The sequence below is a fragment of the Melanostigma gelatinosum genome (genome assembly GCF_949748355.1).
Source record: "Melanostigma gelatinosum genome assembly, chromosome: 7".
NCBI lineage: Eukaryota > Metazoa > Chordata > Actinopteri > Perciformes > Zoarcidae > Melanostigma > Melanostigma gelatinosum.
Genome location: NC_136640.1, coordinates 16747250 through 16767897, shown reverse-complemented (window position 1 = coordinate 16767897; position 20648 = coordinate 16747250). Strand labels below are relative to the sequence as shown.

The window sequence follows — 20648 nt, the reverse complement described above, 5'->3', positions numbered from 1 at the left end:
AATTGTGTTCCAATATAGATCTTTTTTTTTAGATTATTGTGAAAATAACGACCTGCTTCCTGCTTAGAGGAACTGTGTTTTCAAACAGGCTCCAGATGACAGCTTCAGCGCAGTTGGGTGTGGTGAGGGAGCCACCATAGAGAAAGTACTTGGTCCTATTCTTCTCAGGAGGTATGAACATTTCCAGGGACACGCCCTTCAGTGTTGTACTGTTGGCTGGTTTTATAAAAATATTAACAAGATAAGTTAGCCAGAAACGTTTTATTCGACAACAAAGAGGTTCAAGGTGACAGCTTGATTGTTTATCTATTTATTGTTGAGGTGTTAAAAGGGTGTTTCATGACAGTGTTATCTCTTAACAATTGCACTTTAGCCGAACACTGGAACAATCAGCAGCACATTTAGGACCCGATACACAATGTGGATTGAAGGTAATGATGCTAAATGATCTGATTTGTCCACGTCAGCAGATATGACTTACTAGGTCGTGTGATGTATTTCAGAGCATTAAATGTCTCTTTCTTTATTTCTTCAGTCTGAAACAGGAGTGTTCAGCCTCTTCGTCCACAATACAAACAGATAAAAAGAGAAGATGATGGGATGAGTATAGATGCAAGAATTTGTTCACAGTAAATGTGATTATATTCATGTTTAGCTCCGTTAGCAGCGTCGCTGGTCTGTCTTTGCTCCACACTGTAATATCTCCGTCTGTCCCGCTGAGAGAGAAACCTTTCATCACTTTCTGTAAAGAGCTGCCAGGGATTTCTTCTCATTCTTTAAATATGCAGCTCACCTTTGATTGAGACATTCATTTAAATGATATCTATTGTCTGTTTGTGACTGCAAAGCACTTGCACTGTTCTGTACAACCTAGAAAGCCCAATTTGCAGAGGCAGGATCGTCTGTATTTGATGAGCGGTCATATTGGATCACTTGGAGCAGAAGCACAACATGCCTCGTCTTCATCCATCAGTGCCACACCAGCCGATCTAACCACGACAGGTTAGTTTCTCTCGATCAATAAATCCTCCTCTGTGTTGGTGAATACAATGGATTATTGGATTCTTCACCTAATGGGATGCTGCGGAGCCTGCTGGACTCTCATTATCGCCCAAACTATGGATTGTATATCCCTTTGTGTGTGTTTTTCCTGCCTGACCAGAACACAGATCATATGTTTCAAAAGCCAGTGACGAGATGGGGTCAAAGCCCTTACGAGACCTCTGGACGCTGGGCGTCCAACCAATGCACTGTTCAGGAAATGTTTTGCTGTAGAGCTCAATGATTTCACTTTTTAACAGTGTGACACTAAGATACTCGTACTGTACATCAAAGCCCCACTGCTGCACACCTTCCTGTTTCAACCCACAGTCACAGTACGTTACTTCATAGAAAGACTGGACTGCTTTGAAATAACTGCTTTTAATATATATTTTAAGATTTTAGCTCAACTCTATATTTTGCTTCATGATGTAGAAAGGTATCCAGCCAGTCTTATGTGTCCCTCTGCAACTCGCCCAAAAGGCTGCTGCAAGGTTCTTTACTGGCACAAAGTCCACATTACACTGTGCTGGCATCTTTTCACAAAACAAGCTGTCCATCTCAGACCCAGCAGCTATAATCAATAGTTTTACAACACATTTGTTCAGGGTTTTCTCTTTCATGTCAATTAAAGTTGCGTACAATTAAGCGTATACAAACATGAGCCCACAATCGGTTAATCTTGCTGATGAATGGAAAACTTTTCTCCCCTCCTTGTGAACAAGGTCTTATCACAGATCCATCTGTGTTAGTCGCTCTGCCATTTCAGCTTATGATTGAGCCTGAATGCCAAGCTCCTTTCTGAATGCTTGGGTGTCTTCCAAAAAATCTCAGCTGTAGAATGAAAGTCTGCATTGTTACTTCGTTTCCCACTGTTTGCAAGATTCACACAGGAAATTCTGATGTTGTAAAAATACATCTGAAAATATTTCCCCAGCAGTGCATTTGTGTCAGATGTGATGGAGATCTAATCTGCACATCTCAGCCTTTTCTCAAAGCACATGCATTCTTGTATTATGCAAGACGCATGTGAGAATCAGCTGACCTGGAAGGATTTCATCCTCTGCGCTGGGTGTTACAAACCCTCCGTGCTGAGAGGTGAAAGTATGCAACGTGAGCAACTAATCGTGTGGAGAATGTGGAGAACGTGCCTTAAACCAAACGGGGGGGGGGGGGGCAACTCTAGGAACAAAATCCCCTTTAAACAAAAGAGCACAGTGCATGAACTCGTAGGTCTTTCTAGGCATGGTTTCCGAGTGGGCAGTATGGAGAGAAACGTTCACAAAAACCAGTTTAAGCAGGTTAGAGTAAAGCCTCTGAGTTTTAGATTTTCAATTTCCCAGCTTTGATTAAATATTTCCAGCTGAGATAACAAGAGACTGTGCACACAAAATTATTTTTAATTTGGAGTTTTCTATTTATCTGTCTAGCTAGCCTTTTCTGCTCATAATATTGTCATATTGTATCAGTAATTACAAATGTACAAAGTTTAATGTGATTGACATTGTGGGAGTTATTCCCTCTCTTGTAGAGTAACATGTAAAGATTGATCCCACTGCAATGTGGTAGATATGAAGCCACAGTGAGCATTAGCTTAGCTCAAAGACTGTAAATGGAGAAAAGCTAGCCTTGCTTTGTCCTAAGAAATCCACCCATCAACACCTCTAAAGCTCATTTATTAACATGTCAGATCTAGTTTGTTTTCCTGCAAAAGCTAAACTGTAAAAAAAATGTTGCTGTTTTCTGGTGTTTGCTTCATATTTAGCGTACAGGAGTTGTAACAATCTACTCATCTAACTCTCAGATAGAAAATTATTCAGCATATTACCCAAAATGAAAAACATGATACTTTTGTTTATTTTGTTTATTCCATCACGAGATATAAACATCGGCACTGGCAGATACATTCACATAATCATTCATCAATGTTATTATAGACATGCAGAACAAAGTATGACAAATCAAATCAAACGTGATTTATTTCCATTTCTGTGATTTAAATGCTGAAGCAGAAAAGATTATTCTGTAAATAGTTTGATGCAGAAGTTTATCTGATTGACAGGAGCTAGCCTAGCCAGCTAACTTTTCTTACAGCCTATCCTGTTGCACCACATGGCTCACTGCTGTCTAACAGGCAGTGCTGCTTTCTTCCTCTTCTTCCTGGTGAACTGTGCTTTTGCTCTCTCAATTGATAACAGAATTGGACTCATGATGGGAGTTTCTGAGGTGGTCCCGCGGGGCTTTTCATTGATCTGTAGATTGAGCTCTTCAGTGGTGGCGACTTTGGGTGGTGTGGATGTAAGAGTCATTGGTCTTTGCTCAGTTTGTTTCGGGACAGAAGCTTCATCTTCGAGAGAAGCAGCCATGGCTTTCTTTCCTTGCTTTCTCTGCTGTCTGATTGTCTGCCTGTGTCGTTTTGTTATGATAGAATGTGCTGCTGTGATAGCTGTAAAAAGCCTCCATTCACTGTGACTGTCTGTTTCTCCTGCAGAAGTGGTTGCAGGGCTGTTCCGTGCATCACTCTTCTCTTGAGTTGTTAGAATAGGAATCACATTTTCAGAGCCGTTGAGAAAAAGTGGATTTTCACTCAGAAGAGTTTTCCTCCTTCTGCTTCTCGATCCTTTCGGCTTTTGCCTTTTCAAAACGCTAAAGTTCAGAGCCCTACCTTTGTCGGTCTTGTTTCCTCTGTAAACGTCCATCCTGTGTGACACCTTCCGCTCTGTGATGGCCACCGATGGTACGGTGGGAGCCGCAGCGAGAGGGATCACTGTCATACTGTCCACGGAGGAATTTTCATGGGCAGCGGCCACAATGGAAGAAGCCGAGCTGAGTTTCCTCCTTTTTTTCCTCCCCTCTCTGTCTCCTCTCTCCTTTGACCTGTTCCTTTTGACTTTGGGGACTATAATGGGGGTACTGGCAGTGCTGACTACAGAGCTTTGTTGCTCAGGCTGTGTCGTTGGGGTTTTGGTGATAATGGTGGGGGCAGAAACGGCTCTTAAGTTGTCTGTTGTGTTCGTTTCAAGCTCTGCAAAAGGAGGAAGAGAGATTTTCTTGCTCTTCTTTCTCACTCCCTTTCTGAGCCTTCTGGTGTGTCCTTCATGTGGACTAACAGTTGTCGTGGTTGTTAACGTAGACGGAGTCATTTCTTCTGTGAACTCTGCTGGTTTCTTCTGGACTGTTGTAGGTGACGTAATGGAAACGGTGTCCTTATCTAGCGCGGGTTCATCTTTCATGACTTCATTAAAGGGCTCGTCTTTTCCTTCCAGCTTATATTCTCTGTCATCGACTCTGTTTGTGTTTCTAATTGGCGTGTCGTGTTTGTGTGACTCACCGATGAAGTTACTTAGAGCGATGACTTCTTCTGCTTTGCTGCCAGAGGGCGAAACTGCAGCCCCTTCCTCTGCTTTCTGCTTTCTTTTCCTCCCCTTTCCCTTTCTCTTTCCTTTATCCTTTTTGGTGGTTTTCTTCTTCTTCCCTGGGTTCTTCCTCTTCTTCTTCTCAGAGCTTTGCGTCTCGCCTTTATTGGAGTCGGTGGTGGAGCTTTGAGAGGTGGAGACGGTAGCGAGGACCTTGATGAAGTCCTCGGCAGCGGTGACAACGTTTCCAAGAGAAGGCTCCTCAGGGCCGGACATTGTAGACTGTGTTGTACTGTCTGGTTTATCTTCTTCTTTGTTCTTCTTGGAAGGAGCCACCGTCAGCTCATCAATGACGTCGATACCGCCAAAGTCGTACGGGACCGCCTCTTTCAGCACAGCAATGGGAAACTTCTCATAACGCTTACACCTACGAGGGAACAAACGGAGGGGAGGTTTATGTGTGTAGTGAGTTCAGAAAGTAATACAGCTCGGTATGTTGCAAATCTACTTTTTAGTTGTTTTTTTAACACCAGAGTACACTGATACTTACATGCCATACCAGTGCCGCTCTGCACACTGATCTTCATAGGCAAGCTCAAAGCAAGGCACACCAATGACGTTGAAGAACGCTTGACCAACTACCCTGGAAGATGTGTCGTTGACCTTCCTCAGGCAACCTTTCAACCTAAAGAGAGAACAAAAAGTCAGGCTCATCTCTAGTTGTCTCTTCCTGACTGCACAAAAGAACGTAGACATCTTAGCTTAGTTTGGCTTGTTGCCACGATTCCTGTCCTGCAGATCATCCATGGGATATGATGCAGTATCTGCCCAGCTGTTCCAGACTGAGTTTAAAGTTAAAATGTTGCATTTACGAATACAATGTTTAGGTGTCAAATCAAGCATCGTAATTATGATCATTGCAGTATTGTTATGATATTATTGTCCTCATGTCCAACCAATGGCAACACATTTGTCACTTGGTCCTCCTGATACAGTCTTACATTTTAACTTTATGTTTTTATTTTAACACACACCTTTATTTTGGTCGTACGGTGAAGTTCTCTGTCATAAAAACAATAGTCCTTACATTTTACAGTGAGACCTCGAATGGAGACCTCATGACTGCCTTGTTATTTAAATAAATTGTGAACTGAAAACAAATTACTTAAATGCTGTACAGCTTGAATTCACTGACTTTATTTAAAAAAGCTATCGTCTTTAATGAATTGAATTATGCTTTTTAAACTCCTGAGGTGATAGTCAGTGCAAAATGTTACATCGTGTCCATTGAACTTAATGTCTCACTATATTTATTCAGTTATGATGTCTGTATTTCATTCTTAAGCAGTTCTTTGTGTTGATTGTAGTTTTAAAACCCTAGAGGCTGATTCTTTCAAAGGATGATGCACAATGTTTTTTTATTTTAATTTTTTTATGTTTACGTTGTTACACCTGCTGTCGTTCATAATTTGTCATCGCGGTGGTTGTACATTTGCGTAAAAGCTTATGTTTTACTCACGCATTATCACAGTCACAAAGACAGATGGAGTGCCACTTGAAGTTGGTGTGGCCATAGTTCGAGGAGAAGGGGTGGATGACGTGAGGGCAGTGGTCGTGGATACGGCAGCAGCTGTCGGTCTCTGCAAAATCTCCTGCACCAAGGAGGTCACAATTATTATTGTTATACGCCTCGTATAATGAACTTACTTTGCTTGAATATGTTGTAGTCCTATACCTACCCAGCTGGCCATAATGATCAGCCATGTTTCCAGCTCCACACCATAGCGTCCCAGGATAAGTGAAGCCTCTCTTGGATCTTTTTAAAACCTTGTCCCTCCGCGCAGAGTCATCACTGCCACCCCCCTTCACCTTGCCTCTGCGCTCCGACCTCTCTTTAAACTCCCGGCACATCAGCTTGACTTCATCCATGCGCGCAAAGCGCGTCTCCAGCTGCCGCCCGGCTCTGTTTTCTTTCAGCCCCAACCTGCACTCGTGCATGAACGACTTCACCTGCATCTGGTTCGCTATGACAGAACAGTTCCCAAGCCTCCCGGCGGGGCTGACGACGGATCGCACCACTTCGGCTCCATCTGACACCTGGTAGAGGAAGCTCTCCCGCACGGTTGACATTTTGGCGCAAAAGGTGCCGTTGAGCATGGAGAACATCTCTTTGCTCTCCTTCTCTGCGTCCAAAGCGCGACTCAGGAGGTCGCCCTTGACGAAGTTCCTGTCAAGATAAGACAGCAAGACAAAGAAGACCGACCACATGATGCGGCGAGTGGCACTTTCAGCACCATGCGTAACGGAGACAGCTCCTCGCGGTTTTCCGGCGCTCCCGAGCTGCCCTCTCACTTTTAAGGCGAAGCAAAAGTGGTGTGATTATCAATACGAGAAATGGCAACGCTGGGAGGAGTCAGCCGAATTAACCTCTTTAGATTCCCAGCCTGGGTAGAGTATATTACTCAGCCGCAGGGCGCTGAAACAATCTGAGAGTAGATACAGTATGTTACCTCACTGTATTTCAACGTGCAGTAGCAGAGGGTTAATTTGTGGGTGTGTACAGAGCATGAACCCCCAGCACCTTTCACTGCACAGAGACATGGCCGAGAGTTACCTCCCAACCCCCACAGCTCAACCCCCCAGAAAGTGGAGATTTACTTTGGGAACACGCATGGAGGAGGTTCTAGCTTACCCCCGCTTTCCATGGTAACTGTCGTGGGGTGATTGTACCAACCCAGGAGATTGGACATCTTTCAAATGCCACAAAACAGGCACTGAATTGGTGATGACCTAAATCACAATGTAGGACAAAACTCATTCATTGTGGAATGTGGAGAAATGTTGGCGCGGTCGCACGCAAACCACACTGACTGAGGGGCCTCAGCCCATAAGAGTCTCAGCTGATGGTTGGATTCAAACTGATCTCGTTAAAATAACGGAAGCATCAACTGGCCGTGTGGTATCACGGTATCCTGAGTATTTACATGTCAGCCGAAATATACCAGAATTAGTACTTCAATTGCCTCTTGGTGATATTGCTTTTGTTTTTACCCCATATCTTCTTTGTTGTTGTGTATCATTAAAAAACATTATTTGTTTACTGATTTCATCATGATAACATTTGATGACATGCAGCATTCTGGATCTGGCCCATTGCTTCGTTTTTGGGTGGGTGTAGCATGTGCATGACTCAATAATGATAACATTTATTAATTCATTCAATTATTATTATTATTATGTTGCTTCACTTTATATTATCAGGAAATATGTTTATGCATGGTTTGTTTTGTAGATCTGTGTCTGACCTATGGTGGCTTACATTTGAAATATCTTTGACATTTATCTTTAAAATCACGTGTGAGTTCAGAAAACGATACGCAGCAAATTCCTCTGCATCTCTGAACAAGTGACTGTTCCCAAAGAAAAGAAAAACCTCTTGTCAGGTTGGGTTTAATCAGCCGAGTGTGTTGTCACATGGCTGGTCTTACACAGAGATCCAGCCGACTCAAGGCACTGAAATCGGATTGTTGGAAGGCGGAGAGAAATGATGTAAAATCACCAGAGGCAACATTCGACCAGATCTTGAGGGTGGGGAGAGGAGGGGTGGCAGGGTTCTTGTGAATTAAAGTGGTCACTTCAGGGGTGGAATGGGAAAAAATGAGGCTGATAACTTGGAGTTCATGTGGAGAACAGCGCACGGTGAAACAAAAAGGTGACACTTGAAAGCAGCAGGACAACACAGTGACACTGTGCAAACATGGCTCACACAGACAGCACAAAGGGATTGAGCAGAATAGCAGTTGAGGAGAAAAGGCATGGGCCCAGTAGTAATATCACCTGTGTTAAATGTGGTGGAAATGAATCTTTTTAACCTCCCTGTGAGAAATAACCGTGATGAGAAAACTCATGAGATATCAAAAATATATTTATTGAACAGACACTTAGAATAATCCAGCTGAATGGATAGAGCTCTTTCCCCAGAGATGGTTCAGAGGTCTAACAACAAAGAATAGTTGAACAGAGTCGCCCCCCCCCCCCCCCCCCCCCTTCGCAGATGTCCTTCTCCTCCTCTGTCCACCGAGACATCCACCAAGGCCAGAGTCCCAGCCTTGGTATTGTTTTCGTGGGAAGGAGGTTATGTGGTGAGATCAGGATGACACTACAACAAGTCTGACATGAAAATATCTTCGATATGATAACATTTATTATTTGGGTTTAAATAAGTCCGGATGGCCTTGTCTGCATATGTGATGCAAGTTATAAAGAACAACATGATAAATGGCCACAACATTAAACTGTGTGGGAAATGTGACATAGAGCATTGTGTCAAATTGTAAATATGTGTAATTTTCTGATCTTGCATTTGTCCAAAGTAGTTGTTGCCCCAACATTTCTTTTCACAGCTAAAAACAGGAAGGGTTGGCTTAAAACTCAGTTGACGCTAACCTCAATTAATTTAAGTTAAATGTGCAGAAAGTTCAATGAGTGTGTTAAAGGGTCAGTCCACCCAAATGCTCCACAGGTCACATTGTCACCACGTTGCTGGAGGTCCAGGCCATATTGCTGGGCCCGCTGGAGGGAAGGAAGACACGGACCAGAACCAGGACTGTGTGGGGCAGACTACCAGACCCTTACTGCAGTAAAATGAGAGATTTACATGTCTGGTGCTCGGAAACACTTTTGTCAACAGGGACCGCGAATATCCACACAAAGTGAAAGTTCCTCATAAAAGTCATAATATTCTCTGCCAGTGTTGTATTGCGGCTTGTTTATGCTGCCCCCGGGTGGCCAAACAAGATAAACTCATCGGCATGAGCTCATACAGCACTCACACAGACCTGTTAACGTGTGAATATCTACTCAGTTGTATTACCTTGTAAATCTTGTTAGTGTGCAAACAATGTGCAAAAGAAAAAAATGCATGTGTGCATCCAGTTTAATTCAAGTTCATTTATTTCCTCATACACATGAGACAAAAAACTGTGGGAAAGTCATTGATGGCAGAAAGGTGAACTCTCCGTCCTTAGCTCAGCTTGAACTCTGTTGCAAAAGACTGGGATGAAATTCGAGATCAGTTTATTTAATAACTGCAATAACCTTACTAGTCTGAGAACTGGGACATGTATACTGTCAGGTAATGGGTTTTGTTGCTTCAGCTGTGAACATGATCGCAAGCTGAGATTATTTTGACATCAATCCTCTGGTGATTCAGAACACCTGAAACATGCATGAGGGGAACAATTAACATTTTTAGAGGGTCATTGGTCTCTCTGGTTTCTCCATCCTTTTCTGTGACAGACCACTCTGTTGAGTTAATAAAAACAAATTGTGGTCACTTACGATGGTACCTTGACTACTCTAAAATGGCGAGTTTGTGTTTGTGCTGCGGGTTTGCGCTGATGCCAATTTTCTCTGAGCAGTCAGTGGTCTGCAGTATTTTAACTCCACTCCACCTAGCGCTAGGTCTAAGAAGGGAAGTCTAACAATCAATGTTGACAGGATGTCTCAACACAGAGATTACTGTCAAAGCAGGCACTTAATCAGGATACACAAAGACAATATCAGATTAAAATAACATTAGTTTGTTCTACAATAGTTGAAAAGTCTGAGACTGGTCTTCCTAACCTAGCTTAGGAAGACCATTATAGAGCAGACCAACCTCTTCTTTGAAGAAACCGATAGGGTGTTGAAGGGTGTGGAGGGACATCTGTTCAGGGTACAGCCTCATGACCCAGTACATTGGACACCAAGGACTGCTATAGATATCTTGAAATGCTGGATGAAGCAATTCAACTAGAGGTTGGGGGACCGAGAATACTCACCCCCACACATTCTAGTGTACTTAACCTGTCACTCATGTACTCCTTGCAGGAGCCAGAGGAAGTGTTGCTAGAGAAGGGCCTCTTTTTTATTCCAACACCACTAGGGCTGGATAAGGACTGTCTTCGGCGAGATCTCTATGGGTATCACAGACGTCTTAAACTGTTAAATCACTTTAAATTACCTGTGGTAAGCAGAAAATTTAATTCTCCTTACCTAACTTCAACACGTTAACAGCCCCCTCCCCACCCACCATTCCTCCCACTGGAACCGGAGAAGGGTCGCTTTCTCATTCACAGTCCACTTCATTCACCCCAGTTTCTCCCTCTAACTGCACAGACGTGAAGTGGTGTTTGTCAAATGGACGTGTTGGCCGCTCCTGCAGACAGACATAAAGGATGGTACCTTTCTCTGATGGCGCCCAACACAAAAGCACCGTCGTTTGCCTGGCTGGACCCATCCAAACTCTACTGCAACTCCCAGGTATGGTGTGGGGGATTTATAGTTACTCTGGACTGTCTATACTGTTTCCTTTCTCATTGAACACTGCATACAACTCATTTATAACAGAAAAAAATATAAGCTGTGTGTGCAAATTCTGCATTTTGTGCATTTACTGTCTTGATTCAGGCTCTTGCAGACTGCGTCAAAGACCTTCTCAGTCCTTTCCACAGCGACACTGTTGATCTGGTTGCCGGGATAGATGCAATGGGATTCATTCTTGGTATGAAAACACACAGATTCACTATGGAGGAGGAAAGTAAATGTCGATTGAGAGCTAGAGAGACACTTGGTGTCCCACACTTGTTTTATTTAAAGACTTCTATAGTTGCTCCTAGCAGAGCAACTATAGAAGTTGCTCTTATGAGGTCAGGAAACCTAACACCTGACTCAAGGTACTACATTTAGATACTTTGAGGTCTCATTGCTCATGGCATTATAATTTTCAATTTGCACTGCAGGTTAGCCACACACGTCATTGTGGATGAATGTTTCTGAAAAATGTTTTTCAGGTGCGTCTGTTGCTGTCACCTTTGGAAAAGGCTTTCTGGCCATTCGAAAAGCAGGACACTTGTGTGTCGCAACCCAAAATCAAAACTACACAGACTACACAGGCAGAGAAAAGACTATGGAAGTAAGACTGGATGTGCTAAAACCAGGTTAATCATACTTGTTTTTTTACCCTTTAAACATGTCAGTTATTTCTCTTGATGATCTTTGGACACCTAAGGGTTGTAACAGCTACGTCTTAAAATGTATATTTTAAAAAAGATCACATTTGCTGACAAGGATATCAGTCAGTTAGACCTGTTATGTGTGTCTTTTGTAAATATTCAGTCTTGTAATTGGATCATTTCTATGTAAAAAGTCATACATGGGTTCAGTGATTACTTATTTACTGTAAGCAAATTTACTGTAAGAGATGTTTTAGGCGTGGTGAGAAGCAGAGAAAGCTTCAATGCCAAGCTGTATTTATATGTTAAATTTAGATTATAAGCAGAATTTAAACACAAAGATTTGAAGATGACCTTGAAGAGTTTTCATTATTAATTAATTCGTTGGTTGATTATTATTAAAATCCATAATATTCCACAGCCCGATGTTTTATCCAATCAACAGTATAAAACCCCAAAATATTTAGTTCTTCAGTATATATGACAAAGAAAAGTATCAAAGCTGCAACCACCAAATATGAATTGAAAAATGTTTAATTGATTCGAAAAAATGTAGTTATTTTTCAGCCAGGTCTACTCAACATAATGTCTATTTATTCCCCGTGACACAGCACCCTCTAGTGTTAAAGAAACGTCAACATGTTTAATATTCACATTGACGTCACATCAGATATTATGAGGGTCAATCTCTTTTATTCATTTTTAATCCATCAAAGATTATTTCCATAAATGTAATTTTTTTGTTGTTGCTGCCAGGAACTTTTTGGAAAACTGTTATTCGAGATTTAATTAGCTATTTATTTAGTAATTACTGTTATTATTATTTTTTCTATTTGGTTTTACAGTTCAGGCTAGTCCTTTGGTGGATGAGTACACCATAAGCAGAGAGATCAATGTTAATGGTTGAATTATTTACTTGATTCTTTTTTGTGCATCTTTACATTTCAACATCTGGACATCTGGATCGTTTTATATAAGAATGTATTATTTTCTTTGTATTTTGCATTGGATACTGTGATATTGTATACACTATTCATTTTTACTTTTTAACCTTATCTACATTCTGTTCATAATCATGTTTCCCATGTCCTCTAGAAAACATAAGGCAATTTGATGTCTGTCCTTTCTGCAGGGATGAGGCTGCTGTTAGTGGACCAATGGATAGAGACTGGAGGCACTATGAAGGCTGCAATCCAGCTGGTGGAGAGGCTCGGAGCCACTGTTGTAGGTCAGTCAAGATGGGTACCGTGTAATCACTGGTGGAATGTAACCAAGTACAATTACCCAAGCACTGTACTTAAATACAATCGTGTTGTTGCTGTACTGTAGTTTACTTGTGTATTTCTATTTTATGCTACTTTATTCTTCTACTCCACTACATCTCCAACATCAAAGAGAAATATCGTACCATATACTTCACTATATTTGTTTTATTATTTTAGTTACTTTTGCAGGCTCAATTATTAATACAAAAATATTTCAAACAAATGAAATATATTATTGCAGGTAGATTAGTAACAATATTTAAAGATACAAAATTAGCTGCAATATTAACACATTAATGCATCAATAATTATGATCCAGTAATATATATGATTCTGACAGGAGCCATTCTGCAAAATGAATGCTTTTACTGTTGGTACTTCAACTATATTTTTAATGCTAATACTTTTGTACTTTCAAATGCAGGACTTTTACTTGACTATTTCTACTACTACTAAGTAAAATATCTGAATACTTTTTCCACCACTGGTTAAAATGTATAACATAAATCAAATATCATAGAATAATATAACATTTTAACACTTTCCTGCAGGTGTAGCAGCCGTGGCCATCGAGAACACTGAAGGAGGAAAGTGGATTAAAGAAAATTACAAATTCTCTCACTGCATCCCTGAAGAGCTCCAGAGCCAAATTGACCAGAAGTATCTTGATTCCTTCAACAGCTTCAACTTCAGTGAAGAAGAAAAGGGGAATAGTGCCATTTGCTGACTGAGATGGTCAAGAACGTTTATTAGCATTTGTTTATTTTTTAAGAAATACAGTGGAATTCCTGTTTCCTTAAAATAAGACAAGATATACTGTGATTTCAACTAAATAACACATTGAAAGGTGTTTCATATTTTTATTATATGTAAAATATATCATGAGAAATGTTAAAGAAAATAAATGCTTAAAATAATCAGACACTATTTCAGTTTTTGACATAAAAAATGATCATCGAAATTCAGTCTTTGAATTTACTGTAAACAAAAAGCAAAAAGTACCTATCAAGCACACACTGTAGATGAAGAAAAAGCCAGCATCTACAAATAATGGCTCCCAACCGGGAGGTCTGACCGGTCAAAAGATAAATCTGAGGGGTCGTGAGATAATTAACAGGATAGTTAAACTTCCCGCTACACACAATTATAATACTTTTTTCAGTGTTTCTTCAAATAGTTGCTTTTTTCTTGAGATTTACTGCATAATATTTACTTTTAACAGAAAAGTTGGGGACGTCTGATCTATATTATCATGAAAAGCGGTTAAGTACCAAGTAAAAACAACCGACTTTGTAAAGGTAAACCAGAGTGTTGTGAAGACAAATCCTAATTGTTAAACAAAATAGAGCAGCGAGACTGAATATTTAAGCATCCACACATACGCCATGTTAAAACCATCCACAGTCACTCTTTGGCATCTCTGCAGTAACAGAACAGTCATTTTGAGTATAATTGCTGAGTCACTCTGTAACTCCAGACGAGTTAAACTGAGCAACACCACAAGCATCCACATCCCACAGAGGAAAACTCTTTCTGGGCCAGGAAAAACTGAACTCAAACATATCAGGAAGTAGAACTCCAGCGTCCCTCCTCCTGCCTTGACCACAGAAATACCTCCAGTCTTTTCCCTCATTCTCAGTCTGTACCTTTGACTGTAAACTTCTGCTGCCATTCTTACTGACAGCAGTTTGGCTGCTTCTTCTTTGATGAAGCGGACACATTGTTTGAAGTGCTGTTAATTCCTGGAACAATTGAATAGCAGGAGGTTAGACTATGAGACAAATGTGAAGGGTTTTTTTTACGACGGCTGTTAGTTTAGATACTCACTGACGACGCCCCCAATCTGCCTTGGCCCAGTTTTCTCCAACTCGGCAAGAACGTTGTTCTCAAAGGCCAACGATGCAACTCGAAAGAAAAACTCTTTGACGTTTTCCCCTACAGCACGGAGGAAATGTTGATCAGTTAGGGACACGATTGGTGTCCTCTGCATATGGCAAACAAACGGCTACGATCAATGCTGAATACCAACGACATGCTTTTGACGTAACTATTCAATCTTTTGAGAGTAAATCTCACAAGATAATGAATTGAAACATAAATCTGGGGAATCTGAAAACTAAAGACTCTCCACTGCTTCCCCCCCAAAGAAATCAGACAACACTCCCTTCTGCAAATGAAAGATATACCCCTTCCTCTTTTCTGACCGCACCTGGACTCTGAGTCATGTTGCTGTATTCCATCCAAACACTCACCTGTCAGCGACGACACAGCCCAGTACTCTGCTCTGATCTCTTCTGCTATTTTGAGGGCATCTTGTTCGATCTGAGAATACTGTGCAGGAGACTGTTGAAAAATCCAGAGAAGACCAAGTTATTTTCATGACCGATTAATCTGACAATTACTCTCTTCCTTAATCGATCAATTGTTTAGTCTATTAAATGGTAGAACAAATAAAAATCGGTTGAAAATTGCTTGTTTTGGCCGACTAACGGTCTAACATCCAAATATATTCAGTTCTCTGTCACATTTATTCTACTGCACAGAAATCACTCATGGACAAGAGAAGTGGAAATAAGAAAGAGGTAAATCACATAATCCAGTCATCTAATTTGTTACAAAAGCCACGGCATTGTCCAAACAGACAAAAACGAAATAGCAAATCTCTTAAAATCACAGAGTAAAATAAGAGAACACATTTCAAAATGTAAACTTCTTGAAATAGAAGACCACAGCTTAAATAAAGTTTGTAATGTTTTAGAAATGTCTAAATGCATGTCCATCGTTTCAGCCTCTATCAGGAGCAAATACATTACTGAGCTTTGAGTCCGGGACACAAACGCTTTGAGTTGTAGTCCAAACAATTCACATTTGACTCCAGCAGAACACACAGAAACGTTCACAGGCACGTCCACTTCAAACAGGAAGCGGACGTACGCTCAGGTCTTTCTTTGTGCCAACAAGGAACAGCTGAACAGCAGTGGGGTCGTTCTCTTTCAGGGAGTCTTCGAGCCACTGTCTGCAGAAAGAACAAGACAAGATGAAGTCCCCCAGCTGGGGTGGAAAACTGCCCAACAATCTGCTGATCATGAATAAGCTTACCTCACATGGCCCAAAGAGGCAATGTCAGTTACATCAAACGCAATGATCACAACTGGAAGAAGACAAAATCATACATGAATTAACCGTTTTAACACACACATTCCAGTAATGTTAGATATACACAGCTTCCTATTCACCCCTGACATTGTTTTCATGGAAAGAGGAGAGTCTTAAACACATTTCTTATAAGGTTGCTGCCCTAAACCACAGACATCTCTCACCCTGGGCTCCTCTGTAGTACGTTGAGGCAATGCACTTGAACCTCTCTTGGCCTGCAGTGTCCCAGCTGTAAAAATAGGGACGGACATTTAAGCGATGTCAAATCAGACAGACTGAGTTTACAAAGTTCGTTCTATTTATGTGTGTGTAGTAGTGATGAAGACATTTGGCTTACAGCTGAAGGCTGAAGGGAACACCCATCACTTCAAAGCGCTCCATCTCAAAGTCAACACCGATCGTCGCCTTGTAGTTTTTATCAAAAGCATCTTTGCAAAATCTGAAAACGTAAAAATCTTGTTAGCTTAGAATGAGCTGTTTATATCTACATAGAGAGTGAGTCCTCTTCATGGAGTGTGCCATGTTGCACTGCCATGTTTCTACAGTAGCCCAGAACGGACAAACCAAACACTGGCTCTAGCGCAAACCTTTCTCGTTTTTACGTTACCTGAAGGCCACCGTAGTTCTCCGACGCGTTGGGAAAGGGAGGGATGGGCGGAGGGGTATTCAGTTGGATGCAATCTACAACCTCACCACTAGATGCCTACATTTAAAGTATTTCTTGGGCCTTCCAGAGTTATATTATATTACATATATCATATTCTTGATATATTATTGCTGAAGCTTGTTAGCAGCAGTTAAATGTTACAACTGGTGGAGGTGGGACACATTTTAAAGACTTTATAAACTGTTGGATAGTTATGTCTATAGCGCAGTATCATATTTATCAATTGATCATGTGTTTTGTTAAACATAAACTAGTAAATCCAGCTGCCAGATAAATGTAGTGGAGTAACAAGTTCAATAGTTCTCTCTGAAGTGGATTAGAAATCTTATATGAATAAAGTAGCAATTGAAATACTCAAAATTGTACTTAAGTACTTGAGTAAATATATTTGGTTACCTTCCACCACTGTCTATTACAGTATGAATTTGAATGCAGATTTTCTCTACATTTTTGATAATAGAATAACAAACGATGTAGACTGTGCTCCCTTGAAGGAGGTACGTGTCCTCTGAGTTATTTCTTGTTTGAGTTATTTATTCCCAGAACTGCAGCAGTGACGGTGTTTGAGCTTACCTATTAATCAGACATGTTTTCCCCACAGCCAGGTCACCCACAACAATGACCTTAGAGATTTTAAATCTGCTGAGCAGAATGAAAGAAGAAGAAACATGTAAATAAGTGCCACAAAAACATCACTTCCAGCATCATCAGGCTGCTGCACTCACCCCACAGTGCCGGTACGCTGCTCCTGACAGGCCGTCTTCACTTTACTGTTGAAGTCCTTCTGAGTGTGGAAGGCTGCCTCTTTGCTGAAATACTACAAGAGAGGTAGAGGAATGTATGAGGTTGCTTTGGAGGGATATCGGACAGCTATAGGCGATCACATGACTTTACCTGAGGGAGCTGAGCAATGATACGGTCCTTTCGGACAGGAGGAAGAACACTCATGGCTGAAACTCTGAGGGACATGAAGCTTTGCGGTAAATGTTTAGCAGAGAGACACGTGGTGAGCTGGACAGAGAGAGAAATACATTTAACAAGTTAAATCTGTTTCTTCATTGTGTTTAAACTGCAGGGTATGACTTTTAGGCCCAAACATCAGACCTGGTGCTGACTTTTACTTTTGCTACTGGAAGTAAAACTTACAAGATGTTACATGAAGCTTGTGATGAAACAAAAACAAACAAATGTTCTTTCAAACAGGGGGATTTGCTGCTTCTCTGTCGGTTGACTAATCGATTAAGTGACAAATGGTTTATTTAAAAAGACATTTGAATGCATCGCGCTGGTCTCTGGGAAACGTGATCAGCATCGTTTTTTTTTACACTTTAAAGACAGATAAACACTGAGCATTCTGTGCAGCATCTGTTGGTCTGTCTGCCTGTTTGTCTATGTTGCACTCATCTTAAAATGTTACTTATAAACCTGAAATATTAATCGATTGACAAAAAATGTATCTGAAACTACGATCTCAGAATTTGGAGACATCCCTTTCGATTCTGCAAAAATGTTACAGACTAAAAAAATGAATCCGAAAAACAGTTGACAGATTAATCGACAATAAAAATAATCATTAAATGCTGCTCTACTCTCAATATACCTCCAATAGTGTTATTACTGTTTTAATTAGTTTTCTATATGGCCTTGTTTCAAAAAAAAAAAAATTCTTCCTGTGGGACAATATCTTCTATTTAAAATGTTATTTTCAAACAGCACAAAGAAAAAGACTGACATCTTTGTATTCGTTCATATTACATTTGGGATAGCTCATGTTCTCTGCCTGCCATCTTTCTTATTTGTTTAACTTTGCCAGGCAACCAGAACATAGACTATATCCCCCCAAAGACTTCAGCTCACTGGAAATAAAGAGAGAGCCAGGCAGGCAAACAATAAACTGTAGTGAGAGAAAATATCTGTTATCCAACACGACCACATGCAGAGCCAGCCAACTGCAATCAGTGTTGATCTACTTACTGGTCAGATCTGTTTTAATCCTCTTGCTCATCAAAGCTTCTGGTAAAGAAGAAGAAGAAGAGTTCGGTTTGGTCCACCGCAAAACTGAAACTTTAAAACTCTATTTTACATCCAAACATCAAGTATTTTATTAACTCTGTAAAGTCACACGTTAAGAACGATATAACGTTCGGTTAAAGGTACACGCACATAACCAAATTAAAGCTACAAAAGCAGCGTGTTTGAGCTGCAAAGAAGTTAACGTTACCTCGTCGAGACAGATCTTCTCTCTTCTGTGTCTCGGCTTGGTCTCTTACCTCCCACAGTTTGCCTCCTATTGTTATGTAGAATAATGCATATTCAGTGATCAACGTAAAGTGTTGATTGTGCGGTGATCGGAGCTCAAATCGATCCACGGAAGTTGAGGAGGAGAAGCAGACTGAAGCCGCTGTTGCTGCTGACTCAGATCCCTGGATTTATTTTTCTTTCCTCCCAGATTTTTCTCTGCTCGGTCCCCTGCTGGAGGAAATGAGGAATAATCGGAAATTAGGAAAGGAAAAAAAATCTATCTATCTATCTATCTGTCTGTCTGTCTATCTATCTATCTATCTATCTATCTATCTATCTATCTGTCTATCTGTCTGTCTGTCTGTCTATCTGTCTGTCTGTCTGTCTGTCTGTCTATCTGTCTGTCTATCTAACAAATTGGACATTTATCTCGTTGACCTTTTATTGTTTCCTTTTGTTTTTATTCCGCTTATTCATTATTTATGGATGACCATTCATACTTCTCTATTACCACCATTTGTTACATCAGAATGTTACTATTTATAAACACTTGTCTGCGTGCGCGTGTCTTCGTAATGAAGGGGGGATGAGTGAAGAGAAAAAGTCCGTTTCCTGTCCGTCAGTTAAATATGTGGACAATAGAGGGCGCTCTAAGCTTCTTCTCACTGACGTCTGCCTCCTTATGATCAAATAATTCAATTCGAATACTCAACACAAATAACATCATATTGCCGAATCACATCATATTTTAGTAATAATAAAGCAGCCACTGACTGTGCATGTACCGTGGGATGCATCTTGGTCGCTGTAATTGTTTCTCCTGTCCCCACTGGCTGTCAAGAGATCATTTTATAACCGGGCTTTGCTCTAAGAGTCCTGCTCCTAAAAGTAGAAATAACATAAAGCTTCATTATCCTGGGTCGGTCCAATCAAGTGGGGGGTCTTTAAATGTTGATCTTTTTAGTCCAACATTTCTTCTCCATCCTTCCTCAACTGTGTTTCATTGTTGTTGAAGTTGTTGCACTTTAAAACATGTTTACACAGAAAGAAGACCCGAACCCTTCCAACCTTTTTGGCAGTTGTGACTATACTCTTCTTTCTACTAAAAGCCAGTGTTTAGTGTTTGAGTTGTTTCCCCTCTTAACTTCTCAGGTGGCTTTTATTTAAATAACTGATCAATGCCCAAAGAGGTCAAATAATCCAGGTATCCTAATGCACAGATTTGCAAAAAATGGAATATACTTTTTCTCTCTCATTATCTATCTCATAACCCCTTAGATTTCTCATGTGATCCTTTAGTTCGAGGGACCCTGTTGAGAACCAGAACCAGAACCAGAACCAGCATTATTGGCCATGTATGCTGGGCATACAAGGAATGTGAGTCTGGTTTTTCCATTGCCCTCAACGTGCATACACAGAAATACACAATACATAAAAAAACAAGGACAACAAAGTAGAACAGAGGTAAGCATCGACATTTAATATCTACAATATAAATATATGTACAAAAGTATATGAACATAAAACATAACAACAATGAGAATGAAATGGAGGGAATAGTGCAGTATGTCTGATTAATTGTTCATGACAGTGACGGCCGGCGGAAGCGGAAATTGTTTCTGTGTCTGGTGGTTTTGGCGTACAGAGCTCTGTAGCGCCGACCAGACGGGAGGAGTTGGAACTGGTTGTGTCCAGGGTGTGAAGGGTCTGCAGTGTTGTTTCCTGACTCTGGAGATGTTCAAGTCCTGGATGAAGGGCACACTGGCACTAATGATTCTCTCTGCAGACCTGACAGTCCGTTGTAGTCTGTTCCTGTCCTGGTGGTCGATCCAAACCAGACAGCAAAAGAAGTGCAGAGAACAGACTGGATGATAGCGGAGTAAAACTGAATCAGCAGCTCCTGAGGCAGGTTGAGCTTCCTGAGCTG

The 20648-nt window shown here is 40.9% G+C and overlaps 3 protein-coding genes across 6 annotated transcripts; 1 reads left to right on the top strand and 2 right to left on the bottom strand.

Annotated features, from left to right (window-relative positions):
* Positions 1-3158: 3158 nt before the first annotated feature.
* On the bottom strand, positions 3159-6665 carry proca1 (protein interacting with cyclin A1; the record flags this gene model as incomplete). The annotated part of the gene is made up of 6 exons (XM_079271642.1): positions 3159-3322; positions 3707-4066; positions 4559-4824; positions 4948-5082; positions 5917-6049; positions 6137-6665. 6 exons carry the CDS (start codon positions 6663-6665, stop codon positions 3159-3161), a joined length of 1587 nt encoding a protein of 528 aa, XP_079127768.1.
* A 3605-nt stretch (positions 6666-10270) lies between these two features.
* Positions 10271-13562, top strand: LOC306780041 (adenine phosphoribosyltransferase). The gene is made up of 6 exons (XM_079272223.1): positions 10271-10406; positions 10557-10700; positions 10848-10941; positions 11231-11377; positions 12525-12620; positions 13209-13562. The coding sequence occupies exons 2-6, from the start codon at positions 10578-10580 to the stop codon at positions 13382-13384; spliced, it is 636 nt and encodes a 211-aa protein (XP_079128349.1). The 5' UTR covers positions 10271-10406; positions 10557-10577; the 3' UTR covers positions 13385-13562.
* Positions 13563-13744: 182 nt separating this feature from the next.
* On the bottom strand, positions 13745-18876 carry LOC306780040 (ras-related protein Rab-34-like). 4 transcript variants are annotated; one of them, XM_079272219.1, is made up of 12 exons: positions 18702-18876; positions 18455-18493; positions 17375-17491; positions 17206-17297; positions 17054-17122; positions 16151-16252; positions 15978-16042; positions 15757-15808; positions 15592-15673; positions 14910-15000; positions 14485-14592; positions 13745-14399 (listed from the first exon to the last, which is right to left on the bottom strand). In XM_079272219.1, the coding sequence occupies exons 3-12, from the start codon at positions 17447-17449 to the stop codon at positions 14332-14334; spliced, it is 804 nt and encodes a 267-aa protein (XP_079128345.1). In that variant the 5' UTR covers positions 17450-17491; positions 18455-18493; positions 18702-18876; the 3' UTR covers positions 13745-14331. The 4 variants fall into 4 exon arrangements, with proteins under 4 accessions (XP_079128345.1, XP_079128348.1, XP_079128346.1 ...); XM_079272222.1 differs by having other exon boundaries at positions 17054-17119; XM_079272220.1 differs by having other exon boundaries at positions 18455-18490.
* Positions 18877-20648: the final 1772 nt, after the last annotated feature.